Source organism: Arachis ipaensis, chromosome B10 (genome assembly GCF_059453495.1).
Source record: "Arachis ipaensis isolate K30076 ecotype BB chromosome B10, ASM5945349v1, whole genome shotgun sequence".
NCBI classification, from domain to species: domain Eukaryota; kingdom Viridiplantae; phylum Streptophyta; class Magnoliopsida; order Fabales; family Fabaceae; genus Arachis; species Arachis ipaensis.
In genome coordinates, this window is record NC_142435.1 from 82,609,790 (window position 1) to 82,637,648 (window position 27,859).

The 27,859-nt window shown below is 39.5% G+C and overlaps 1 protein-coding gene across 1 annotated transcript in view; it reads left to right on the plus strand.

Annotated features, from left to right (window-relative positions):
* The first annotated feature begins 24,954 nt into the window (after window positions 1-24,954).
* LOC148580632 (uncharacterized) overlaps window positions 24,955-27,859 on the plus strand; it is a 109,605-nt gene continuing 106,700 nt past the window's right edge. Inside the window, exons 1-2 of the mRNA XM_088492268.1 lie at window positions 24,955-25,401; window positions 26,626-27,075. Coding sequence (XP_088348394.1) covers window positions 24,955-25,401; window positions 26,626-27,075 — 897 coding nt within the window. The remainder of the gene's footprint in view (window positions 25,402-26,625; window positions 27,076-27,859) is intronic.

Here is a 27,859-nt window from a genome sequence, read left to right on the forward strand (position 1 = left end):
AGAAGACTTACCAAGAACAACTTAAAGATCATGAAGAACACTATGAATGCATGAATTTTTTCGAAAAATGCAAGATGAACATGCAATTGACACCAAACTTATAACATGACTCAAGACTCAAACAAGAAACACAAAAAATATTTTTGATTTTTATGATTTTCTAATTTTTTTGTATTTTTTCGAAAATTATTTGAAAAACAAAAATAAGGATTCTAAAATTTTTAATATGAATTCCAGGAATCTAGCATTCTTAGTCTAAAGCTCCAATCTGAGGGTTAGGCATGGCTTAATAGCCAGCCAAGCTTTAGCATATAACATCAGAGAATATACTGCTCATTACTTATCAAAGTAACTTGCCTCTATGCTGATGGTTTGGAAGCCTCAGTCCAAAAGAATTTAGGCATGGCTTTATGGCTAGTCAGGCTTCAACATGCTTCATGAAACACTAGAATTCATTCTTAAAAATTTTGAAGAAAAATATATTTTTGAAAACATTTTTATTTTAAAAATTTTTTTGAAAAAAAAGGAGAAATTTTTTGAAAGATTTTTTTTTGAAAGATTTTTGAAAACTTTTTGAAAAGAAAACGAAAAGAAAGTTACCCAATCTGAGCAACAAGATGAACCATCAGTTGTCCAAACTCGAACAATCCCCGGCAACGGCGCCAAAAACTTGGTATGCGAAATTGTTACTCAGGTTGTGAATTATTGTTCAAAATTGATTCCCTGGCGATGGCACCAAAAACGGATGCACAGAACCATGGTCTAAACATATCTTCACAACTTCGCATAACTAACCAGCAAGTGCACTGGGTCGTCCAAGTAATAAACCTTACATGAGTAAGGGTCGATCCCACGGAGATTGTTGGTATGAAGCAAGCTATGGTCACCTTGTAAATCTCAGTCAGGCGGATATAAAATAGTTATGGAGTTTTCGAAATTAATACTAAAATAAGGATAGGAATACTTATGTAAATTATTGGTGAGAATTTCAGATAAGCGTATGGAGATGCATTCATTCCTCTGAACCTCTGCTTTCCTGCTGTCTTCATCCAATCAGTCTTACTCCTTCCTATTGCTGGCTTTATGTAAGGATGTCACCGGTGCCAATGGCTACTTTCAATCCTCTCGGGAAAATGGTCCAAATGCTCTGTCACAGCACGGCTAATCGTCTGGAGGCATTACCCTTGTCGTTGGTTGCATCCTATTCCTCTCTGTGAAAATGGTCCGATGCGCTGTCAGTGCATGGCTAATCATATTGGAGGTTCTCGATCATACTGGAATAGAATTTACTATCCTTTTGCGTCTGTCACTACGCCCAGCACTCGCGAGTTTGGAGTTCGTCACAGTCATTCAATCCCAGAGTCCTACTCGGAATACCACAGACAAGGTTTAGACTTTCCGGACTCTCATGAATGCCGCCATCAATCTAGCTTATACCACGAAGATTCTGATTAAGAGATCTAAGAGATACTCATTCAATCTAATGTAGAACGGAAGTGGTTGTCAGGCACGCGTTCATAGGGAATGATGATGATTGTCACGTTCATCACATTCAGGTTGAAGTGCAAATGAATATCTTAGAAGCGAAATAAGATGAATTGAATAGAAAACAGTAGTACTTTGCATTAATCTTTGAGGAACAGCAGAGCTCCACACTTTAATCTATGGAGTGCAGAAACTCTACCGTTGAAAATACATAAGTAATGAAGGTCCAGGCATGGCCGAATGGCCAGCCCCCAAACGTGATCAATAGATCAAAAGATAATCCAAAGATGATCCAAAGATTCAAAGATTCAAAGATGTCTAATACAATAGTAAAAGGTCCTATTTATAATAAACTAGCTACTAGGGTTTACAGAAGTAAGTAATTGATGCATAAATCCACTTCCGGGGCCCACTTGGTGTGTGCTTGGGCTGAGCTTGAAGTCTACACGTGGAGAGGTCATTCTTGGAGTTGAACGCCAGCTTTTGTGCCAGTTTGGGCGTTGAACTCCACTTTGCAACTTGTTTCTGGCGCTGGATGCCAGAATTGGGCAGAGAGATGGCGTTGAAAGCCAGTTTGCATCGTCTAAACTTGGACAAAGTATGGACTATTATATATTTCTGGAAAGCCCTGGATGTCTACTTTCCAACGCAATTGGAAGCGCGCCATTTTGAGTTCTGTAGCTCCAGAAAATCCATTGAGTGCAGGGAGGTCAGAATCCAACAGCATCAGCAGTCCTTCTTCAACCTCTGAATCTGATTTTTGCTCAAGTCCCTCAATTTCAGCTAGAAAATACCTAAAATCACAGAAAAGCACACAAACTCATAGTAAAGTCCAGAAATGTGAATTTAACATAAAAACTAATGAAAACATCCCTAAAAGTAACTAGATTCTACTAAAAACATACTAAAAATAATGCCAAAAAGCGTATAAATTATCCGCTCATCACTGCTCAGTCTAATTACACTACCACTGAGAAAGAGCTTCTGGCTATTGTTTATGCTTTGGATAAGTTCCGAGCCTACTTACTTGGTACTAAGGTGACAGTGTACTTAGACCATGTAGCTTTAAAGTATTTATTAGCTAAAAAAGAGTCCAAACCAAGGCTAATACGTTGGATACTGCTGCTGCAAGAATTTGATTTTGAAATTAAGGTTAGGAGTGGTTCTCAGAATTTAGTGGCGAACCACTTGAGTCGCCTTGAGCACATTACGGAGGACCCCACTCCTATCAATGATGCTTTTCCATTTGATAGCTTGCATGCAGTATCTGAAGTAGTTCCTTGGTATGCACCTGTAGCCAATTATCTAGTTAGTCATACCTTCCCTCAAAATTTTACTAAGAACCAGAGGGAGAAGCTGAAAAGTGAGTCCAAATATTATAAATGGGATGATCCATATTCATGGAGGTATGGTGCTAACCAGATAATTAGAAGGTGTGTGCCTCAAACAGAATTCCAGTTCATTTTGGAGGCCTGCCACTCTTCTGAGAGTGGTGGCCATTTTGGTCCTCAAAGGACAGCTAGAAAAATCTTCGATTGTGGATTCTGGTGGCCCACTCTGTTTAAAGATGCTACTGCCTTCTGTAAATCTTGTTCCCATGCCAGAGGTTTGGTAATATATCCAAGAGGGATGAGATGCCCCAACAAATTATGTTGTTCAGTGAGATTTTTGATGTTTGGGGCATTGACTTCATGGGTCCGTTTTCTAAACTCGAGCAGTTTCTCATATATATTGTTAGCTGTAGATTATGTTTCTAAATGGGTGAAAGCGATTCCTACCCATACTGATGATGCTAACACTGTTGTCTCCTTTGTTAAAAACCATATTATTTGTCACTTTGGATCACCACGAGCAATCGTGAGTGATAAAGGCACCCATTTTTGTAACAGGAGAATGACCGCTCTATTGAAGAAGCATAGCGTTATTTACAAGGTAGCCACAGCCTACCATCCCTAGACTAATGGACAAGCGGAAGTGTCTAACAGGGAGATAAAGCGTATCCTAGAGAAGATAGTCAAGCCTCATAGGAAGGACTGGAGCACCAGGTTACAAGATGCACCTTGGGCATATTGGACAGCATACAAGACACCGATAGGGATGAGCCCCTTTCGCCTAGTTTATGGAAAAGCATGTCACCTTCCAGTAGAGATAGAACACAAAGCATTCTGGGCGATGAGAGAGATCAACATGGGATTTGAGAGGGCCGGAGCTGAACGGAAGATACAACTACAAGAATTAGAAAACCTTCGTCTAGAGGCATATGATAACTCCAGACTATACAAAGAGAAGATAAAGCTTGTGCATGACAAGCACATCAAAAGGAGAGAGTTCAGACCTGAGGAGTGATGGAACCCCGTGGACTATGTTGGTATAGAATTTCTCAATAAAATCCCATTGCAAGTATAGCTCTTCCCAACAACAATCCTCGAGTATCAAATTTAGAAGGGAATTCGGTTATCACAAGTTCAACCCCAATAAAAGTAATCGAAGTATTCAAACCTCGGGTCGTCTCACAAAGAATGGGCAAACATGTGCTTCAACATTGGTTAGAAATCTGGGGTTGCAAGTCATGAGCAAGAAATTAAACTAGGAATCTTAACAAGCAAGTAATCTTGGAATGCAAGAAACTAATTCAAATAACTATACCAAATTACAAATAATTCCAAACCCATAAAATAACATCTAATGTAATTCTATTCTAAACTAAACAAGTAACTATAACTAAGACAAAATAATCAAGATTTTTGGGTTTTCAAATATGAATGATAAAAATAACTCTTGGCTAAGCATGGGAATTGGAGTCACCATCCTTGTCTAATAACCATATCTTGACAATTATGAGAAACCAAACTCATTAAGTTTACTTCTATACTTGAAGTATGTTAAATTGGTTAGTCAACATCAACCCATAAGGTCGAACCTCACTACCAATTAACTTGATAGTAGGCTAGTGTCAATGGCTATCAAATTGACCACTAAGGGTTCCCAAATCATCAAATCCATTAGACCCAATGACTCAAGCTTACCCAATTCTCTTAGCCTAGGCCAAGAGTAAAGAGAACTACTCTATAATCAAAGGAAATATTTCATCAAACACATGGTAAGCATTGATAAAAGACCTATTCAAATTTCAATTAAATTTGAACTAACAAGTACCCACTAACAATTATCAACATACAATCACTCAAACAAAACAATTAATCCTAGAAATCATCAATGCAACAATAACAAATCAAGATCTACAAGATTCATGAAATGGGTGTAAAATGACAAACAACAAGGAAGCATAAAACTAACACAAGATCTAAACAAAATTATACTAGAGAATTCAAATTAAACAATTAAAACTAGTAATTAACAAGATCCAATTCAAATTTCAATAAGGGAAGATCAAATTAAGGCTAGATCTAGAGAGGAACAAGAGTTTCTCTCTCTAGAAGAACAAAGAACCAAAAACTAGCTAAAATTGTGTCTAAGTGTAAAATGATTAATCCCCTCCTTTCCCCTAGCATCCTTGGGTCTTTCCCATGCAGAAACAGCTTGAATTTGGGCCTGATGAGCCTCAGAAATTGCCAGGCATGATTTCTGTTAATGAGGTTACGTGCAGCCTTCCGTGCGTGCGCTCCATGCGTGCGTGCGCGCCGATTGCTTTTGTGATCCACGCGTGCGCATGAAGTGCGCGTGTGCGTCGGTGGAATTCCTCTGATCCGCGCGGATGCGTCTATCCTTGCACGCCGCTTCCAGTTATCCTCATCCATGCGTGCGCGTGAAGTGTGCGTGCGTGTCCATTGTGAAGTTCCCAAAATCTAAGTCTTCATGTTCCTTCCTTTTGTGCATGGTTTCTTTCTCTCTTCTAGGCCATCCTTGCCCTATAATTTTTGAAATCACTCAACAAACATATCACGGCATCGAATGACAATGAAAGAAGATCAAAATATAGCAATTCTAAGGCAAAATAAGCATTTTTTTTTATCATGGAGCAATATTATGAAGGAAACACAAAACTATGCAATTCTTGTGAATAAGTGTGAGAAATATTGACAAAAACCCCCAAATTCTACAGAATATAAACCACAAAATTGGGGTTTATCAAATCTCCCCACATTTAAACCAAGCATGTCCTCATGCTTAAAATAAAAAGACCAAAGATCATGGTAAGAAAGGGTTTATGAAATGCAAAATACCTAAGTGAATACATGCAACTAAAGTAAAATCGTCTATCTACTTGGTCAAGGGTAAATCTATCCTCCAAGAACACATATGAGCATACGGGGTGAAAATGATATGTAGTTCATAAATCCTACCAAATTGAACATCAACATGAAGTGCATATAACTTGTTAGATGAACGCTTGTGAAAGCCGAGAACAAGGAGTTGAGTATCGAACCCTCACCAGAAGTGTATCCGCTCTATTCGCTCGAGTGTATAGGGTTCGTCACTCAATCCTCTCCTAATCATGCTTTCCAAGATTTTTCTTTCATCCAACAATCGACAATTACTTAATGCATGCTTACAAGAATCATGAGGTCTTATTCATGGGTTGTAATGGGGCTAAGGTGGAGGTAACAATGTATATGGTCAAGTGAGCTTAAAATTTGAGTCCTTGATTAACCTAAGATCCCACTAGACACATAGAATAACCTATACAACTGTAATACAATATCTAGCTACCCATGGGTTCCACTTTTTGCATACTCATGCATTCTTTCCAATTCACATCCCATATGCATTATTATTATTACTTTGTCTTGGGGAATTTTTGTCCCCTTCCATTGCTTTCTCTTTTTTTGTTTTTGTTTCTTCTATTTTTCTATTTCTTTTTCTTACATTCTCATATATACACATAATTTTTTTTTCTTTTTGGTCCCCTTTTTCTTAGGGTTTCATGTACAAAAGTTCCAATTCATATGGCTCAATCATTCAATACATGAGTATGTTCCCACTTCCCTAAATTTCCAATTTCAATTACAAATACACACCTTTATATCTATCCAAGTTCCCAAGTACACCCTTCCATTTGAATGACACACACCCTAACCTACCTAAGCTAATCAAGGATCCAAATCAAGGGATATTCATTATTTTTCACTTAGGGTTGTTGATGTTCTCTATTTAAGAACAAAGAAGGTTTATCATAGGCTCAAAACTGGTTAGCAATGGTAGACAAAAGGGTTAAGGCTGTAACAACCCTGATTTTTGAGTATGCGAGATCTTTTCCGAAGGCACAAAATCCTCCGGAAGATCAGTAAGGGGAGAACCTCTGATATATCATCAAGTATCTCAATCCTCATTGTCATTATGTCATCTTTAAGATAGAACCTTTTTTGAGGCACGCTCTATAACGTAGTCACGAAAAACCAAGTTTTTGAACTGTATCGGTTAAGAGTTTTGATTCTGTTTTTTGTAAATAGTCTCAATTTGACGAACCGGACTCGATTCATGAGAGAAGAGAGATTATAGTATAACATTATCATTATATTAGTATTAGAATATGCTTGAATGATATTATAAGGTTACCTGGTCTGTTTTAGTTAAAAAATAGGAAATCGGTTTAACCGGATTCAAAGTTTACTAGTGCAGCTTAGCACCAGCACTCTCTGATGACTTTAGCAATGCTAATGCCTCATCATATACCTTCTATTCTTATATTAAATATGTTACTAGTGTCATTTATGCTAGTAGCTCAAAAAAGAATATTTAGAGATGTTTTTACAAGTGTTCCGATACATCTAGTTTTAGTAGTTATACACCTGAGATATTTTAATATTATTTTAACCCACCTCCAAGCCAACCAATCACAACTCACCCTACACCCCCAAGACACTCCAAGGCTGGTCATTTACTCCCTTTGGACGAAAATGAGAAGAGAGAAAAGAGAGAAACTTTCATGAACACTTAATCTTCAAAGCTTGATTTCTTCTGAACTAAAACTCAAATCAAAACTCCGATTTCACCAAAGTGATCCTCTCTTCTTCCTCTACATAACCATATAACATATCAAGGCTGGAAATAAGGTGAGATAGCTGTCTCCCTCCCTCTTCAATTCGGTTTTCAAGGAAACATGCTTAAACATGTGTTTTCTTGATGTTTTTCCTTAGGAATCATGCTTAAATTGACTTGAGGGCCAAGAAACGTTAATTTCCAGCAAGTATTAGGTGAGATATCTCTTCCTAAATGCTGAGGGAGATTTGGTCAGTTGAGAGTTTGTGGATTTAAAGTTGTCTTGATGTGATTTAGGAGGAAAAAGTGCTTAAGGACCACCTGAAAGTATAACTGAATTAGGAGCAGCAAAACCAGGTAGGGTTTGACGAATTTAATCTGGATTGATTGTGTTTGAGTTGTGTGATTATGATATGGTTTGTCTGTGCTTGAAATTGATGGTTTATATGAGTGATTCTTGTTGAAATTTTGGTGAAAATTTGATGAAATTTGATGATATTCAACTTTGAAATTATATTCTTTATGGCTGCTGGAAAAACGAACCCTAGGGCTTAAATTGAGGTTCAATTTGTGTTAAAATCATGTAAAAAAGATGGGGTTTTAGTGGCTGTGAATTTATTTTGAATTATGGTAAAAATCAGTTGCTGAAAAAACTGAAAAACGGGTAAAAACTGAGAAAGAATTTGAAGAACATACGAAGAACACGAAGAACACTTTGAGTGTGATGAAGAACAATGAAGAACACCTTTTTGATTCATAAAAGGGCAAGGAAGTAATTAATTTGGTGTTTGGGGGGTTATTTGGTAATTTCTGAAAGTTAGGGTGGTAAAAGTAGAAATATTAAAAGTTACGGGTGGTAAAAAGTGAATTTATATAACTTTTAGGGTAAAGAAGGGTAAATCTCGAAAATATATTAATAAAATAATAAATAATAATAAAATAATAAATAATAATATTTAATTAAAAATAATATTTTAATAAAAATAATAAAATAATGCGAAAACGGCAGTTTTCTGTAAAAGCTTTAGAAAGACAACTTTAAGCGCAGAATCTCATAATTACCTTCATAAAATATTTAGGGCATGGTAAGAACATATTAGTGAGGCAAAGATAAAAGAAAGATAAAAGCTAAAGAAAAGATAAAAACCAAAGAAAAGTCTGTAAAGTTTTAATGACAGAAACAGACAGAGATTAGTGAACAAACTAGGGCAACATAGTTAGTCCTTGAGTTGCGACTAGGGTTAGGTATTATATGAAAAGTTAAAATATTTTAGTATAGACTTAATGAACCTATACTTGGGACAGACTAACTATTCATACCTAAATTTACATAAGCTTTAAATACATGCGTTAAACAGAGAAATCAGAGCAAAGTAAAGAAACACAGAGAACAGAGTAACCAGAGTAGAGTAAAGAGATACAGAGAAAAAAGAAACCAGAACAGAGAAAAGAGTAATATGATAAAGAGAAATGGTTTGAGCCAAGATATTGTAAAAGTGAAAGATGTAAAGTTGGCATAGTATGATTGAACAGAGAAAGAAAGAGGTACTGCATAAGAATGTGAAAGTGATGATGAACAATGAGAATGATAATGAATGATGATAATGAGAATGATTATGTAAGAATCTGCTGCAGAGAGGCAGTCAGATAGATGGTGGTACAACCACTGAGAGTGCTTTCCTGGGATACCTTGCAATAATGCTTTGCTGTAAGACAGAGGTTGCTTACAGAGGTATCGAGATCAGTGTGCTCCTATAAGACAGAGGTTGCTTACAGTAAGTGTGCTGTTGCTCCTGTAAGACAGAGGTTGCTTACAGTGAGTGTGTTGTTGCTCCTGTAAGACAAAGGTTGCTTACAGTGAGTGTGTTATTGCTCCTGTAAGACAGAGGTTGCTTACAGTGAGTGTGTTGGGCGTATATCGGCTAATAAGTGCCGCCCTGCAAGACAAAGGTTGCTTGCAGTGGGTATTGCCAACAGGAAAGCCTTATCCAGACAGAGGTTGCTAGGTAACGTCGGGAGCGGGTATGTAACCGACAAATGAGCTCATTACCTACACTAAGGCTAGACATGCATCATACTTGGTTGCACATTTCCTCTGTTATGATTGTTGTTTGAATGTGTGCTTTCTTTATTTGTATTCTATTCACCGTGTCTGTGTTTGGTTTTCTTGTATTCTTTTGTTTGTGTTTTGCTTTCTGTTTTCTCTATTTCCTCTATTTATCTATTTTTTTCTGTTTACCGCTTCTCGGTATTCTGCTATTTATCTATTAAATAACACAGAATTAATGAACTTAACTAATAACCCCGGCCCTACTAAGAACTCCCTAGTTCTTACCCCTTCTCTCTCCCTTCTCCCTTCAGATGGAAGCATGAGTTCCCTTCCGTAGTTTGCTGATGACTGTTCTGCAAAGAGAATTCCGCTCAAGGTAGTCTTCTGAGTCTAGAGTGAACTTCGTTACCTGTTTATATGTATATACTTTGAGGCCAGCCAACGTCTGCACCCTCCTTATCTACAAACTTTAACCTAAGTCCTCTGTACGATGTTGCTGTTATGTGGCCACTCGATGAAGTACTTGAGAGATGTTCTTTCATGACATATGATCATGCAGAGGATTAGTAGACGACCTTCCACCTTTTGTTGACATTCCACCTGACTTGAGTTTTAAAGACCTAGAACGTACTTTCCCTCGTTTTAGTAGTTTAGAGGGACTAAGTGAGTATAGAGGCTAGGCTAGCCTAAGTGCCAGCTTAGGGACCTCTTGAACAGGTCAGGACCTGGGATGTTGTATGTATGTATATGTATATAGTTATTATCTAGCTATACCTAGGGGTGTTCTAACTAAAAGTATTTCTTATTATTTACGAATAGATTATGAGTGATTCTGTTTATTAATCCAAACCTTTTTTTTAAAAAAAAAGTACCTCACAAAATAACTACGTTTTTAACAACAAATCAGGCTCATATAATAATTAAAAGATAATAATTAGGAAGACAAGTTGGTAGCGCTCAGTTTCTAGTATGATCATGACGTACCAGAAATTGGGTCGTTACAAGGGCCGTTTGGGAAAAGTGACTATTGAAACGATGGTCTCAATCATGTAAATGCATTCATACACAAAGTAATGGACATATAGAATCAGACAAAGCAAGGATTACAATCATAGAGAGAGAATGCACCAAACAAGCAAAGCGAGATCCGCAGTGAAGGACGACTTGTGGGTGCTAGGTAGCACATAGTGGGATAGGATCTGGGCCCAAGCTCTAGCTTCTACAGTGAGGAAGCGAGCATCAATGCACTTGGGCCTCATCCTGAGTCAACCATGGGTCTAAAATGCCTCTAGTTCAGCAATGACTCAGAGGATCGAGTCCCAATCAAATCTAAACTTTTCTTGCTGACGTAAGACATCTTGGTAGCCATCCATGTTACTTGGTACTGGTAAGACATTAAGCACTTGTTGAATAGCCTCTTCTAAAACTGAGACTTGTTTCCGGCGCATGTATACCGATTGAAGAGAGGGAAGATGGTAGTTAGTGTAGAATTCTACCACCCATGAGAGGTTGACCTCTTGTGGTTTTCTCAGAAGGAACTCCCATCTTCGCCGTTCAATGCGGGATAAAATACAAGGAGCAACTTTGTCCGGCAGAGCGAGTAGATGCTTGGCATGATAGTTCCTCTCAACCATGGCGGGGAACACAAGTTCATAGAAGCGGTTGGAGAATCTTGAAGGATCCTTTGCCGGTTTGCTCTTCTCATTCTCATCAATAGGAGTGGGTGTCTTCGCTTTCTTAGATAGGGGTTTGGCTCCTAATGAAGAGTGTGCCTTAGAGTTTGACCTTTGGGGTGCCCTCTTTGCGGCCAGTTTCCTTGAAGCTTTCTCCTTGCCTTTCTTGGTGGCCATCCTGAAAAAGGAAGGGAAAAAGGAAAAGATTAAACCCAAAGAATTATTTCAACAAAAACATGCAAGTGAAAGATAGTGCCCAAAAGAAATATTGCAACAAATTAATCATAGAGATATGGGTCACACACTTGGCATGGGATGCAAGAGGTAGTGAGGCATGCAAAATGGCATGAGAAGAATAATCTCAAGCATCCATAACAAAGAGCAAGTCAAGTTCAATGAATATCTAATTAGCAAGTAATAAGCAAAGTGGACTCAATGCATTCAGAAGACAACAAGTGAGTGAGGAGAAAGCATCAAATTGAAGATACATGATTAAAATAAACCAAAATGGCATTCGTGCATTTCCTCGAACACTTGGTGTGCAATTATCAAGCAATGAGTAATTATGAGATACTCAACCAATTTGAATTCCAAAATGAAAGAACAATCATCACATAACATCACTTACATGACAAAGACAATGAGAGACAACAAGAAGATCTATTAAAGCAAATTAAACTCAAATCCAACATCCGTGGAAAAACAAGAAAAAGGAAAAGTAAGCAAACAAAAAAAAAAACAAGTAGTAGAATCATGTAACTAAAAGAGAAAATAAGTGAATCAACAAGAAAAATCTAACTAGAAGTAGAGATTATGCAAAGAAAATAATAGATGAGATATGGAAGAAGTAGAACCTTGAGAAGTGTAAAAGAACACAGTAGGATTTTCTTTTGTGAAGATGAGAAGGAAATAGAAGAGATGTAAGGCCACCGGAAGTGGTGGTGGTCACCGGTAGTGGTCAGAGACGGTGGTGGTGGATTGTGGAAGAAGAAGAGAAGAGAGGTGATGGAGTAGGAGGAAAAGGGAAATAAGAAAGAGAGTTGGAAGAGGGACAGAATAGAGCATGCTAGTTTTAGCGTCGGGCAAGGGACGCGTACATGTCAATGGCGCTGACGCGCGAGTGCAGCTGTGCCCCTAGCATAGGATTGGCTCAAAGTTGGCCTAAGTCTCGGGTAATTTGTACCAGAGTTGGCATGCAGCACAGGTGCGCGGACGCGTGCCTGAGTGGATTGGCGACCGGCGCGGACGACCGCAGTGCGTGGACGCGTCGGTTTGGGCACAGACTAGGCACAGGTGTGGCACAACTCTCAAGTTTTTGTACCAGGGAGTTGATGTAGCACCATCAGCGCGCGCGCGCACAGTGCGCTTGCGCGTCGATGGCCAAAATTGCAAGGGCACGTGCGGCACGTACGCTGACGCGTGGGTGCCTAGCATGATATGGGCACAAAGTAGGCATGACTCTCGGGTTTTTGGCCCAGGAGTATGAAATGCACCACCGGCGCACGCGCGCACAAAGCGCTTGCGCGCGGATGCCCGTTTTCCTTGCTTCTTTTTTTTTTTTTCAACATAGGGAAAAGCTATTCTAACACATTTTTGGCAGGTGTTCAAGCTAGTAGGCAAGAAAACAATTATAAATTCATGCACCATTCAAGACAAAGCATTTTCTCTAACTTCAATAATTCATCCATACCAAAATAATGAAAACTATATGAACATCCTATCTATCAAACAAGAACAATAAAACTAGCAATCCTATGCAATCAACAACATCAAGAAATCACAAAATTCACAAAAATCTAAAGCTAAAAACAAGAAAGTATACAAAAGGAAGATCTTACCACGGTGGGGTGCCTCCCACCAAGCACTTTTTTTTAACGTCCTTAAGTTGGACGCTCAGTCGCTTAAGCTTCTCCTCTTCTAGGTGCATCCGTTAACAGGAACACCTCTAGCTCTTTTGGGAGCTTGTAGCCATTGTACTTCTTCACTCTTTGTCCATTCACCTTGAAAGTTGCTTCACTTTTAGGATTAAACAATTCTACCACTCCATAGGGCTTTATCTCCTTCACCTTGAAGGGTCCTTCCACCACTCCATAGTTGCTTCACTTTTAGGATTAAATGAAGCTTGCCAGGCATGAATCTATGCCTCGAGTTGTAGAGGAGAACCTCATCACCTTTTTGAAAGTCCTTCTTCCAGATGTGATGATCATGAAATGCCTTAGTCTTTTCCTTATAAATCCGGGCATTCTTATACGCTTCGCTCCTCAAACACTCGAGCTCCTCTAGCTATAATTTCCTGGCCACTCCCGCCTAGGTTGGATCCATGTTGCACTGCTTTACCGCCCAATAGGCTTTATGCTCGATTTCCACTGGAAGGTGGCATGCCTTACCATAGACGATCCGAAAGGGACTCATCCCTAACGTAGTTTTGTAGGCCGTACTATACGCCCATAGTGCATCTCCTAACCGGAAGCTCTAATCTGTCCTTTGTGGATTGACCACTTTCTCCAAGATTCTCTTAATCTCCCGGTTGGACACTTCTGCTTGTCCATTGGTATGCGGATGATAAGTAGTGGCAACCTTATGTAATACCCCATAGCGCTTGAGCAATGCCTCTACTTTCCTGTTACAAAAGTGGGATCCTTGGTCGCTCACGATTGCTCGTGGGACCCATAATGGCATACAATGTGATTTCTAATAAAAGAAACAACGGTATTGGCATCGTCAAGGCGGATAGGTATTGCTTCTACCCACTTTGACACGTAGTCAACCACTAACAGATTATAGAGATACCCACTTGAGTTAGGAAACGGTCCCATAAAGTCAATGCCCCATACATCAAATATCTCACAGAACAACATAGGTTGCTGAGGCATCTCATCCCTTTGGGACATGTTTCCCAACTTCTGACACTGATGGTAAGACACACAGAACCGGTTAGCATCCTTAAATAAGGTTGGCCACCAGAATCCACAATCCAACACGATTTTAGCTGTCCTTTGTGGTCCAAAATGACCACCACATTCGGACGAATGGCAAGCTTCAATAATGGGTTGAATTTCAGATTCTGGCACACATCTTCGAATTACTTGGTCCACGCCCCTCTTCCACAAGTGAGGGTCATCCCAAATGTAGTATTTGGAATCACTCCTCAACTTGTCCCTTTGGTTTTTCGAAAAGTTAGGAGGGAAGATTTTCGTAACCAAGTAGTTCGCCATTGGGGCAAACCAAGGAAAGCTATCCGATACAGCATGCAAACTATCCAATGGAAATGAGTCATTGATCGGAAATGGGTCAAATTTTAAATTCTCAAGGCGGCTTAAATGATCCGCAACCAAGTTTTGAGACCCACTCCGGTCCCTAATCTCAATGTCAAATTCTTGCAAGCAAGATCCAACGTATGAGTCTAGGCTTTGACTCATTCTTTGTCAATAAGTACTTTAAAGCTGCATGATCCGTGTATACCACTATCTTGGACCCTAGCAAATAAGATTGAAATTTATCTAAAGCACGAACAATAGCTAGGAGTTCCTTTTCCGTAGTGGTATAGTTGGATTGTGCTGCATCCAGTATTTTAGAAGAGTATGCAATGACATAAGAGAGTTTACAATCACGCTGTGCAAGCACGGCACCTACAGCATGGTTTGACGCATCACACATTATCTCAAATGGCAACGTCCAATTGGGGCCTCGCACAACTGGTGCTGTGGTAAGAACTCTCCTGAGCTCTTCAAATGCTTTCACACATGCACTATCAAACTCAAAGTCCACATTTTTTTAGAGTAGGCGCGATAATGGCAAAGCAATCTTGCTGAAATCTTTGATAAAGTGCCTGTAAAATTCTGCATGTCCCAAAAACGAGCAGACCTCCCTCACAGATGAGGGGTGAGGTAAATTGGTAATAACATCGACCTTGGCCGGGTCTACAGAAATGCCTTCACTAGATACCACATGTCCTAACACTATACCTTGTCTTACCATAAAGTGACATTTCTCAAAATTTAAGACAAGGTTAGTGTCAACACATCTAGCTAAGACCTTGGCCAAGTTCTCTAAGCAACAATCAAATGAAGTTCCATAAACACTAAAGTCATCCATAAAGACTTCTAGACAATTCTCCATTAGATCAGAAAAGACACTGGTCATACACCGCTGAAAAGTAGCAGGTGCATTACATAGTCCAAATGGTATCCTTTTGTAGGCAAAGGTGCCAAAAAGGCAAGTGAATGTGGTCTTTTCCTGATCTTCAGGAGCAATGTGAATCTAGAATTAACTAGTGAATCCATCAAGAAAGCAATAATGGGATTTATCCGCCAAATGGTCCAAGATCTGATCGATAAAGGGCAAAGGGTAGTGGTCCTTCCTTGTGGTGGCATTCAGTCTTCTATAATCAATGCACACTCGCTACACATTTTGTACTCTTTTGGTGACCACTTCACCATCATCCTTTTTGACCGCAGTGATGCCTGATTTCTTGGGAACAACCTGGACCGGGCTCACTCATTCACTGTCAGAAATTGGGTATATGATACCCGCATCAAGTAGTCTGGTGACCTCCTTCTTTACCACATCAAGGATGGTCGGGTTGAGCCTCCTTTGCGGTTGCCTAACCGGCCTAGCTCCCTCTTGGAGAAATATACGATGCATGTACTTGTGAGGGTCAATCCCCACAATATCAGCTAGGCTTCAACCGATTGCCTTCTTGTACTTTCTCAGGACATCTAGGAGGTTTTCTTCTTCCTCACTAGAAAGCTCACTAGCAAAAATGACTGGAAACTTTTGGTTGTCCTCTAAGAAAGCATACTTCAAGTGGGATGGAAGAGGCTTCAATTCACTCTTTGCCTCAAGTTGAGGTTCCTTTTCATCAAGCTCATGGAGTTCATTCTCAACAACCTTCTCATGTTCACCCTCTTGGTCATCTGTCTCTTCAATAATAGGGTAGCATAGCTTGTTGTGGTCCTCTTCTCGCACTTCCGCTACCACTTCATCGATTACATCACATCGGAGAACAAAATGCTCTTTGGGCAGATGCTTCATGGCTTCTTCCAAATTGAACTTGATAGTCTTGTCTCTAACCTCAAAGGAATATGTGCCGGTGAAGGCATCTAACTTGAATTTAGAGGTCTTGAGGAAGGGTCTACCAAGTAGAACGGAGAATGAGCTTCTATTTTATGTTGGAGGCATTTCAAGGATGTAAAAGTCAACTAGAAAGACCAAGTCCTTGATTGCCACAAGTACATCTTCTGCTATTCCCATCACAGTGATCACACTCTTATCGGCTAAGGCAAACTTCGCCGCTGACTTCTTTAATGGAGCTAAATTCAACCGCACAAAGATAGAAAGTGGCATGATGCTTACACAAGCTCCTAGATCACATATACAGTCATGAAAAGTGCATCCACCAATACAACAAGACACCAAACAAGGTCCAGGGTCACCACATTTCTTTGGAATAGGTTCCATCAAGGAAGAAATTGAACTACCCAAGGATGATGTCTCCAACTCTCCTATTCTATCTTTGTGTGTACATAAGTCTTTCAGAAATTTTTCATACTTTGGAATTTGTTGGATAGCATCAAGAAGTGGTATGGTTACCTCCACTTTCTTGAACACTTGAAGCATGTTCAAATCAAATTCTGGGGTCTTCTTTGCTTTCTTCACCAAGGAATGGAATGGGATAGGAATGGATTCATCCACTATAGCTTTCCTCTTGGGTTCCTTGAGACTTACTCCTTCTTCATCTTGCTTTTTGTCTACCTCCTCTTCTTCATGTGGAGCTTCAACAACCACTTCTTCCTCATGAATGTCTTCCATGACCCTAGGAGGTATCTCTTCCAATGTAGTCTCCGACCGTAGAGTGATGGCATTGAGACCGCCCTTTGGGTTTGGTTGGGGTTGGGAAGGAAGGCTAGAAGAGCTTGAGGGTTGGTTGGTGTTATTGGAGGAGGACATGGACATCTTCGAAAGCATGTCAGTGATATTGGCCAATTGAGCACTCATGGCCTCGTATTGAGCTTTATAGCCCTCATCCCGTTTATCCACAGTGGCTCTAAGCTCATCAACTTGATTGGTGGAAGATGAAGAGGATTGGTTGGATTGTTGTCTATGGTGTGGTGCTTGGTATTTGGTGTAGTTGTTTTGGTTTTGGTTCTGGTGATTTTGGTTGGCTTGGTGGTTATTGTTGTTGTGGTGATATTGGGATGAAGATTGGTTGTTGTTGTAATGAGAAGAAGAGTTGTTCCATCTCTGGTTTTGATTGCTCCCTTGTGCATTATCCCTCCACCCTTGATTTTGATTACTACCATGAGAGTAGTTGTTTTGGCCTTGAGAAGGATAGGGCAGACGGTTGTTATAGTTCACATTGGCCACGACAAGGGCATGCTCCTTTTGAATTTGATGGCATTGATCGGTGTAATGTGTGGTTCTAGAGAACAAACCACAAATTCTAGGAAGGCCTTCAAGTTGAGCAACTTGAGGTGGGGCTTGGATGGCTTGGATGGAGTAGTATTCCTTTTGATCTTTTTGTATTTGTGTGAGGATAGTGGTCATGTCCCCAAGCGCCTTGGTTAAGCTTGCTTCGGAGGGAGACGGTTCTACCACACCCTTGAGAGGATTACTTCTCACCCTTACATGTTGTGTAGCCTCGGCAACATCATTTATCAATTTCCAAGCTTCTCCTTCCGTCTTCTTCTTTGAAAGGGAACTGCCACTAGAGGCGGTGAGCGATCTTCTATCTTCCGCACAAAGACCTCCGGTGAAGTAACTAATGAGCAAGTGAGTGTTCAATCCATGATGTGGACAACATTCCAATAGCCTCTTGAACCGAGTCCAATACTCATACAAATTCTCTTGGTCCTTTTGCATTATACCCGAAATCTCCTTCTAGATGTAGTCGGTCTTCTCCGGTGGGAAGAATTTATCTAGAAACTCTCTTCTTAAGAAATTCCAATTGGTCACAATCTCATCCGGTTGTGAATAAAACCACATCTTTGCTTGCCCTTCAAGAGAGAAAGGAAAGGCAAAGACCATAATAGCCAACTCATCGGCTCCATGCCTTTGAGCCGTAGAACAAGCAACTTGAAAGTCTCTTAGATGTTGGATGGGGTCTTTACCCGGCAACCCATGATACTTAGGAAGTAGATTTATCAAGCTACTCTTCAACTCAAAGTTTGGATCAAGGTTAGGATACCTTGCTTGCAAAGGTTGAAGTATGATATCTGGAGCTCCTTGCTCATGCAAAGTAATCCGTCGTGGATCCGCCATGTATGGCTCACCTGTAGGATGCAAAGATGTATTAGTAGTGCCAATAAAAGAATAAGAAGTAGCGGACTCCAAGTCACTCTCGGTGCCGTCTAGTGATTCGGTATGTTCCTCAAGAGAGGCCGAAGTACTAGCCGTATAATCCAACCGCCGTCTAGCTTGCCAAGTATGTAACAAGGTTCTTTCAATCTCAGGGTCAAACTCGGCTAAGCTAGAATTCGGTTAAGACCGAGTCATCAAACTTGGGAGTCATAGCACACATACAAAAGAAATCTAAACTATAGCTAAGTATTAAAAGAAAGTAAACTATCTACAATATTCACATATTCACATAACCAATATCAAGGCATATGTTGCAACCATTCCCCGGCAACGACGCCAAAAATTTGATGGAACCCCGTGGACTATGTTGGTATAGAATTTCTCAATAAAATCCCGTTGCAAGTATAGCTCTTCCCAACAACAATCATCGAGTATCAAATTTAGAAGGGAATTTGGTTGTTACAAGTTCAACCCCAATAAAAGTAACCGAAGTATTCAAACTTCGGGTCGTCTCACAAGGAATGGCAAACATGTGCTTCAACATTGGTTAGAAATCCGGGGTTGCAAGTCATGAGCAAGAAATTAAACTAGGAATCTTAACAAGCAAGTAATCTTGGAATGCAAGAAACTAATTCAAACAACTAGAGCAAATTGCAAATAATTCCAAACCCATAAAATAACATCCAATGTAATTCTATTCTAAACTAAACAAGTAACTATAACTAAGACAAAATAATCAAGATTTTTGGGTTTTCAAATATGAATGATAAAAACAACTCTTGGCTAAGCATGAGAATTGGAGTCACCATCCTTGTCTAATAACCATATCTTGACAATTATGAGGAACCAAACTTATTAAGTTTACTTCTATACTTGAAGTATGTTAAATGGTTTAGTCAACATCAACCCATAAGGTCTAACCTCACTACCAATTAACTTGATAGTAGGCTAGTGTCAATGGCTATCAAATTGACCACTAAGGGTTCCCAAATCATCAAATCTATTAGACCCATTGACTCAAGCTTACCCAATTCCCTTAGCCTAGGCCAGGAGTAAAGAGAACTACTCCATAATCAAAGGAAACATTTCATCAAACACATGGTAAGCATTGATAAAAGACCTATTCAAATTGCAATTAAATTTGAACTAACAAGTACCCACTAACAATTATCAACATACAATAACTCAAACAACACAATTAATCATAGAAATCATCAATGCAACAATAACAAATCAAGATCTACAAGATTCATGAAATGGGTGTAAAATGACAAACAACAAGGAAACATAAAACTAACACAAGATCTAAACAAAATTATACTAGAGAATTCAAATTAAACAATTAAAACTAGTAATTAACAAGATCCAATTCAAAATTCAACAAGGGAAGATCAAATTAAGGCTAAATCTAGAGAGGAACAAAAGTTTCTCTCTCTAGAAGAACAAAGAACCAAAAACCAGCTAAAATTGTGTCTAAGTGTAAAATGATTGATCCCCCTCTTCCCCTAGCATCCTTGGGTCTTTTCCATGCAGAAACAGCTTGAATTTGGGCTTGATGAGCCTTAGAAATCGCCAGGCATGATTTCCTTTAATGAGGTAACGTGCAGCCTTCCGCGCGTGCGCGCCATGCGTGCATGCGAGCCGATTGCTTTCGTGATCCACGCGTGTGCATGAAGTGTGCGTGCGCGTCAGTGGAATTCCTCTGATCCACATGGATGCGTCCATCCTTGTGCACTGCTTCTAGCTATCCTCATCCACGCGGGCGCGTGAAGTGCGCGTGCGCTGTAACAACCCCGGTTTTCGAGTACGCGAGATCTTCTCTGAAAGTACGGATTTCTCCGGAGGATCAGTAAGGGGAGAACCTTGAATATATCATCAAGTATCTCAATCCTCATTGTCATTATGTTATCTTTAAGTTAGAACCTTTTCCGAGGCAAGCTCGATAACGCGGTCACGAAGGACATAGTTTTTGAACCGTATCGATCAGGAGTTTTGATTCGGTTTTTCGTAAATAGTCTCAGTTTGACAAACTGGACTCGATTCATGAGAGAAGAGATATAATAGGATAATATCATCATTATATGAGTATTAGAAGCTTCTTAAATGATATTATAAGGTTACTTGGTCAGTTTTAGTTAAAAACAGAAAAATCGGTTTAACCGAGTTCACAGTTTACTGGTGCAGCTTAGCACCAGCACTCTCTGATGACTTTAGCAATGCTAAGGCCTCATTATTCATGTTTTATTCTCATAATAAATATGTTACTAGTGTCATTTATGCTAGTAGCTTATAAAATAATTTTTAGAGATGTTTATACAAGTGTTCCAATACATCTAGTTTTAGTAGTTATACACCTGGGATATTTTAATATTATTTTAATCCACCTCCAATCCAACCAATCACAACTCTCCCTATACCCCCAAAACCCCCAAGGCTGGCTCATTTTCACTTTGTGGCCGAAAATAGGAAGAGAGAAAAAGAGAGAAAAGTTCTTAGTTCGAAATCTTCAAAGCTTGATTTCTGCTGAACTAAAACTCAAATCAAAATTCCAATCCGACCAAAATGATCCTCTCTTCTTTCTCTACTTGATCATATGACTTATCAAGGCTGGAATCAAGATGAGTTGGCTGCACCATCTCTCTTTTGATTCGGTTTCAAGGAAACATGTTTAAACATGTGTTTTCTTGATGTTCTTCCTTAGGAATCATGCTTAATTTGACTTGAGGACCAAGAAACGTGAACTTCCAACAAGTCTAAGGTTAGAAATCACTTCCTAAGATGCTGAGTGAGATTTGGTTAGATGAGGGTTTTTGGATTTAATGTTGTTCTTGATGTGATTTAGGAGGAAGAAGTGCTTAAGGACCACCTGAAAGTCTAACTGAATTAGGAGCAGCAAAACCAGGTAGGGTGTCACAAAATTAATCTTGATTATTTGTGTTTGAGCTGTGTGAATGTTGTATGAGTTGGCTGTGCTAAAAATTTGTTGCATATATGATTGATTCTTGGTGAAAATTTGGTGAAATTTTGATGAAACTTGATGAAATTCAAGCTTTAAGTTCATGTTCTTGGAGCAGCTGGAAAAACAAAACCCTAGGCCTAAATTAAGGTTCAATTTGTGTTAAAATCATGTGGAAAAGATGGAGTTTTAGTGGCTGCTAATTTATTATGAATTATGGTAAAAATCGGTTGCTGAAAAGACTGAAAAATGAGTAAAAACAGAGAAAGAATCTGAAGAATTTATGAAGAACAATGAAGAACAGGCTTTAGATCTTTAAAAGGGCAAGGAAGTAAAATTTTTGGTGTTTAAGGGGTTATTTGGTAATTTCTGAAAGTTAGGGCGATTAAAGTAGAAATATTAAAAGTTACGGGTGGTATAAAGTAAATTTTAAAGGTTAAAAGTAAAAGGTAAGTTAATTTTCAAAAATTAATGATAAAATAATAAATAATAAAAAAATATTAAATAATAATATTTAATTAGAAATAATATTTTAATAAAATAATAAAATAATACGAAAAAGGCAGTTTTCCGTAAAAGCTTTAAAAAGACAACTTTAAGTGTAGAATTCTCCTAATTACTTTCATAAAACACTTAGGGAGTGGTAAGAACATATTAGTGAGGTAAAGATAAAAGAAAGATAAAAGCCAAAGAAAAGATAAAAACCAAAGAAAAAGTCTGTAAAGTTTTAACAACAGAGAAACAGACAGAGACTAGCGAACGAACTAGGGCAACATAGTTAGTCCTTGAATTGTGAATAGGGTTAGGTAATATATGAAAAGTTAAACTATTTCAATATAGACTTAATGAACCTATACTTGGGATAGGCTAACTATTCATACCGAAATTTACATAAGATTTAAATACATACGTTAAGTAGAGCAATCAGAGCAGAGTAGAGAAACACAAAAAATAGAGTAACCAGAGTAAAGTAAAGAGAAAAAGAGTAATATAGATACAGATGGAAAGAGTAATCAAAGAAGAAAAAAGAGATACAGAGAACAGAGTAATTAAAGCAGAGTAAAGAGATACAGAGAAAAGAGAAACCAGAACAGGGTAAAGAGATATAAAAAGAAGAGTAGTATAATAAAGAAATATTTGTATATATGTATTAGTTGCTTGATGTAACCCAGAGCTTCTGTAGGGAAACTAAGTTACCTACAGCTATTTTCCGCTTCCTCAGAGCAGAGCAGAGCAGAGTATATATACATTTTCCTGCAGTAAGCAGAGGCTGTCTCAAATGAGCAGCTATTATTATATGCGCATTTATTTAAGAACAGAAAATCATATTCGGGAAATCGGAATTACTCGTGACCGGATAAATGTCGGGATTGCGGGCAGCCAATCGACACATGAGCTCATGGCCTGTACTAGGGCTAGACATGCATCATTCTTGTCTGCGCATCATTCTCTGTTGCATTCTTTCTTGTGTGTGATCTATTTCTTTATGTTTGTTGGTTTGAGTGCTATGTCTATTCTTTATCTTCTTGTATTCTTCTGCTTGTGTTCTATTTTTCTGTTTCTCTATCTATTTTTCACTACTATTTACTACTTTACTGTATTCTAATATCCATCCGCCAATCTGAACCGAATAAATGAATGTAACTAATAACCCCAACCGTACTAAGAACTCCCCAGTTCTTACCCTTTCTCTCCCTTCCTCCCCTTCAGATGGAGACGGGCGTGATATTCTATGAGTTTGAGGACACCTACGTCTACGAGGATCCGATACATCACAGTTACTTCATCATGGGATTGGAGCCTCGTATTAGACGATATGCGTTACCTAATCAAGCTTTTCAACATCCTCTATCTAGCCCGCATTTTGACCCGATGCTCCTTACGACTTTTCCTTATCCTGGTTACATCCTGACGCACCTGTACATCCTTTTCCTGATGATCCTGAGCACCCTATACCAGCTCAACCTTTAAATGAGGTAGAACCTGAGCCTATTATTCTTGATGAGCCCGAGTTAGCTGGTGACTACGTACCTGTGATACCACCAGAGTGGGACTTTCCCCCTGAGTCGATCCCTGACTTTCCACAGCCTGATGAGCCGGCACTACCGGACGGTGGGGTAGCCCCTATATACGCGAACGGACCTGTGCTCGCGAATGATTTTGTACATAGTGACAACAGTATTTCTGGTGGATCTGAGGGTATAGCTGTAGCTGCGGACGATGAGGAGGAGGAGGACCCTGAGATAGAGATAGAGCATGATGAGGAGATGGACAAGCCTCGCGGCGATTCTCCAAACGGCCACGTGTAGATATAGTTTGACAGCAGAAGGGGCATTCTTTTGATGACACTCTAGTCTGACATTATCTATTAGTTAGTCTCTCACTTGTTTTAGTACACCCGAGAGCTAGGAGCTATACTGTGGTTAGGCTAGCCTGGGCGCCAGTTTAGCGGCTTTTTGTATGGGCCAGGCCCTGGGAGTGTCGTGTATATATTAGCTATGTAGGATGACAAGGATGTAAACTGACTTGATCTTGTGTAAACGCAACATGTTTTGTTATAGTGTACATGATGTATATTATCTGTTATATTTCTATATTTTCCTATGCTTCCTTTTATTGCCCTCAATGTATGCTTGTATTGTTTTCCTTGTTATCCACAACGATATAATAAAAAAAATGATTACTCGTAAAAATTGGCAGCGTTCTAACAAGGAACAGGCTCATATATTAATTAATAGTTAATAATTAGGAAGGATAAGTTAGTAACACTTAGCTTCTTGTATGACCATGGCATACTGGGAGTTGGGTCATTACAATTTGGTATTAGAGCAGTTTTTTCCCAATAGAGCCTGAGGAGTGGACTGACTATGCTTTATTGTATACTCTGTTGTGTGTCTCATGCTTATAGGATATCTATGTGATATGTGTTTCATGATTGTCTCTGTGTTTTCATTCTGGGAATGTTCACACTTGACTTGAAGTGTTAAGACTGGTCACCTTAATAATAATTTTTTGGTGTGAACAGGACCACGATGGGTTCACGGAGACGAGGCGTACGGGAAGGAATTCCTAATGTTAACTACGAGAGGGAACAGGAAACGTTTATGACTACCATGAACGCTGTGGCTGAGGCAGTGCGTGAGGCTGCAGTAGCAGCGGCTAGGGCTGTTGACCGTCTTGGAGTGAGAAACGGGAATGAGAATGAACATGGGGAAGATAGTGAAAATGATGAGAATAACTTGGGGCATCTCGAAAGACCTATGACCCTCTCAACTTTTTTGAAGGTTAAACCGCCTAAGTTTAAAGGTACACTCGTTGCAACTGATGCTGACAACTGGTTTCGAGCTATCAAATGATCACTGCGAGCACAGCATGTTCCGAAAGGCCAACATGTAGAGTTCGCTACTTATATGCTGGAAGGAGAAGCTGAGCATTGGTGGTAGGGGATACAGCGACTGTTGCAACAAGATGAAGGCGATATTCCTTGGAATACTTTTAAGAATGAATTTTATAAGAAGTATTTTCCGAGGGCAGCTCGTGACGCTAAGGAGATGGAACTTATACAGCTGAAACAGGGTAACACAACTGTTGCAGAATATGCCTGTAAGTTTGATGACTTATGCTGTTTCTCCAAGATCTGTCAAGGGAATCCTGTTGACTTTGAAGAATGGAAGTGTTTGAAGTTCGAAGGGGGCCTTCGTGAGGATCTGATGAGTTCAGTAGTTCCATTGGAGACACGAAATTTTACTGAGCTGGTTAATAAGTGTAAGTTAGTGGAAGAATGTGCTAAGAAGGTAACTGTGTCTAAAGCAAGTCGTAAAAGATTTCTACCAAGGAACTACAATAGTTATAATTGGCAACCACGAAGGACCAATTTTAAGACACCTGGTGTGCCACAGCGAAGAAACCCACAGGCTGGTAACATCCCTACAAGCCCTATGGGTGGAAACGGAGGTCGACCGAGGCAGGATAATGGCAAACGACCTCAACAGGCGCAGGTGAACACTACATGCAAGTGATGTGGGAAGGATCATGGTAATAAGCCGTGTTTGTTTGGAAGATTCAATTGCTATAGTTGTGGAGGAACTGGACATATTGTTAAGGAATGCCTAAAGATATCCGCTCAGAATCCAGTACGAACCCAACAACAAGGTCGAGTGTTTGCCATGACTGCTGATGATGCTATGCAATCAGACGCCCTGATCCAAGGTCAGTGTTATGTTAAAAATTGATTTCTAACTATACTATATGACTCAGGTGCATCGCATTCCTTTATTTCTTTAACTGTTGCTCGTGAGTTGGGACTAGATTTCTCTGAGTTGAACTCTGATCTAATTGTCCATACACCTGCATCCCAAAATACTTTGACCAGTTTAGCGTGCCTGCAAGTATCATTCACTATTAGGAACAGAACTTTTATACATGATCTAATCTGTTTGCCTCTATGTGGTTTAGAAGTTATTCTAGGATTAGATTGGCTGTCCAAGTATCATGTTTTCCTTGATTGCTATGAAAGAACTGCTGTTATTCCATCTGATAATTTAGATATTAAACCATATCTGTCTCATACTTTATATCTGAATACTGTAAAAGTTACATTAGACAGGAGTGATTGTGAGGGGTACGTTCTGTTAGCGGCTAGCTCGAGTGACAGTGAACTAAGCTTAGAACAAATTCGAGTGGTGAAAGAATTTTCTGATGTTTTCCCGGATGACATACCTGAGTTCCTTCCTCAGCAAGAGATAGAATTCAGCATTAAACTAGTACCTGGAACCGGACTAATTTCCATAGCACCGTACCGGATGTCACCACTGGAACTTGCAGAGTTGAAGAAGCAGTTGAATGAGCTACTTAGAAAAAAATTTATTTGTCCCAGTGCATCACCTTAGGGAGCTCCAGTATTGCTAGTAAAGAAGAAGGATGGTGGAATGCGACTTTGCTTAGCTTACCGGCAGTTAAATAAAGTCACCATCAAGAACAAGTATCCACTTCCACGGATAGATGATTTGATGGATCAGTTGAAAGCTGCAACTGTGTTCTCGAAGATTGATTTGCGATCGGGCTATCACCAGATTCGAGTGAAAGAATCAGATATACCAAAGACTGCATTTAGAACTCGATATGGTCACTATGAGTATATGGTTATGTCGTTTGGACTAACTAATGCTCCTGCGATTTTCATGGATTACATGAATCATATTTTCCGTCCGTACCTTGATCAGTTCGTAGTAGTTTTCATAGATGATATTCTCATCTATTCAAAGACAGAAAGAGAGCATGAAGAGCATCTAAGGACTGTATTGCATATACTGAGGACTCGGAAGTTATATGCTAAACTATCAAAGTGCGAATTTTGGACAGAGAAGGTGGCGTTTTTGGGACATGTTATATCGCAGGGAGGGATTGCAGTCGATCCTTCAAAAATTGAAGCAGTAGTGCAATGGGAACCACCTACGACCGTTACAGAAGTTCGGAGTTTTCTCGGACTTGCTGGCTATTATCAGAGGTTCATCAAAGAATTTTCACAGATAGCCTTACCTTTGACTTACCTTACACGAAAGGAAGTTCCATTTATCTGGACGGCTGAGTGTGATAGAAGCTTCAAGATGCTTAAGGAAAAGCTAACAACTGCACCTGTACTAGTACTACCCGATCCACAAAAACCTTTTGAAGTATACTGTGACGCTTCTCATAAAGGACTTGGATGTGTGCTGATGCAAGAAAAAAATGTGGTGGCTTATGCTTCCCGGCAGCTGAGACCTCATGAACGAAATTATCCGACGCATGACTTGGAATTGGCTGCAGTGGAGTTTGCTCTGAAGATCTGGAGGCACTATTTGTATGGTGCTCAACTAGAAGTTTTCTCCGATCACAAAAGTTTAAAGTATATCTTTGACCAGAAGGATCTTAATATGTGACAGCGAAGGTGGATGGAGTTCCTGAAGGACTATGATTTTAAGTTAAGTTATCACCCAGGAAAAGCGAACGTGGTGGCAGACGCCTTAAGTAGGAAGAATTTGAGTATCTCTTGGATGATGATAAAGGAAGAGAAGCTACTTGCGGAATTTGAGGACCTTAAGTTGGCTATGAATGAGACGTCAAGTGGAGTCCGTTTGGCACAGCTGCATATAACACCATATTTTAAGATTAGGATTCAGCAAGCATAAGCACAGGACTAAAAAATGATGACGATGCTGAGACGGATGAAAGTAGAGGAACCAGAAGCTGTAAGACTAGATCGTAGCAGTATCTGGAGATACAAGAACAGAATTTGTGTGCCTATCTCTGGAGATTTGCGGCAAAGGATTCTTGCAGAAGCTCATCAAAGTAGATTTTCTATGCATCCTGGAGTGACAATGATGTATCAAGATTTGAAACAAATGTTCTGGTGGCCGGGCTTAAAGAGAGAGGTAGCTGACTATGTCTCAAAATGTTTAACCTGCCAGAGAGTGAAGG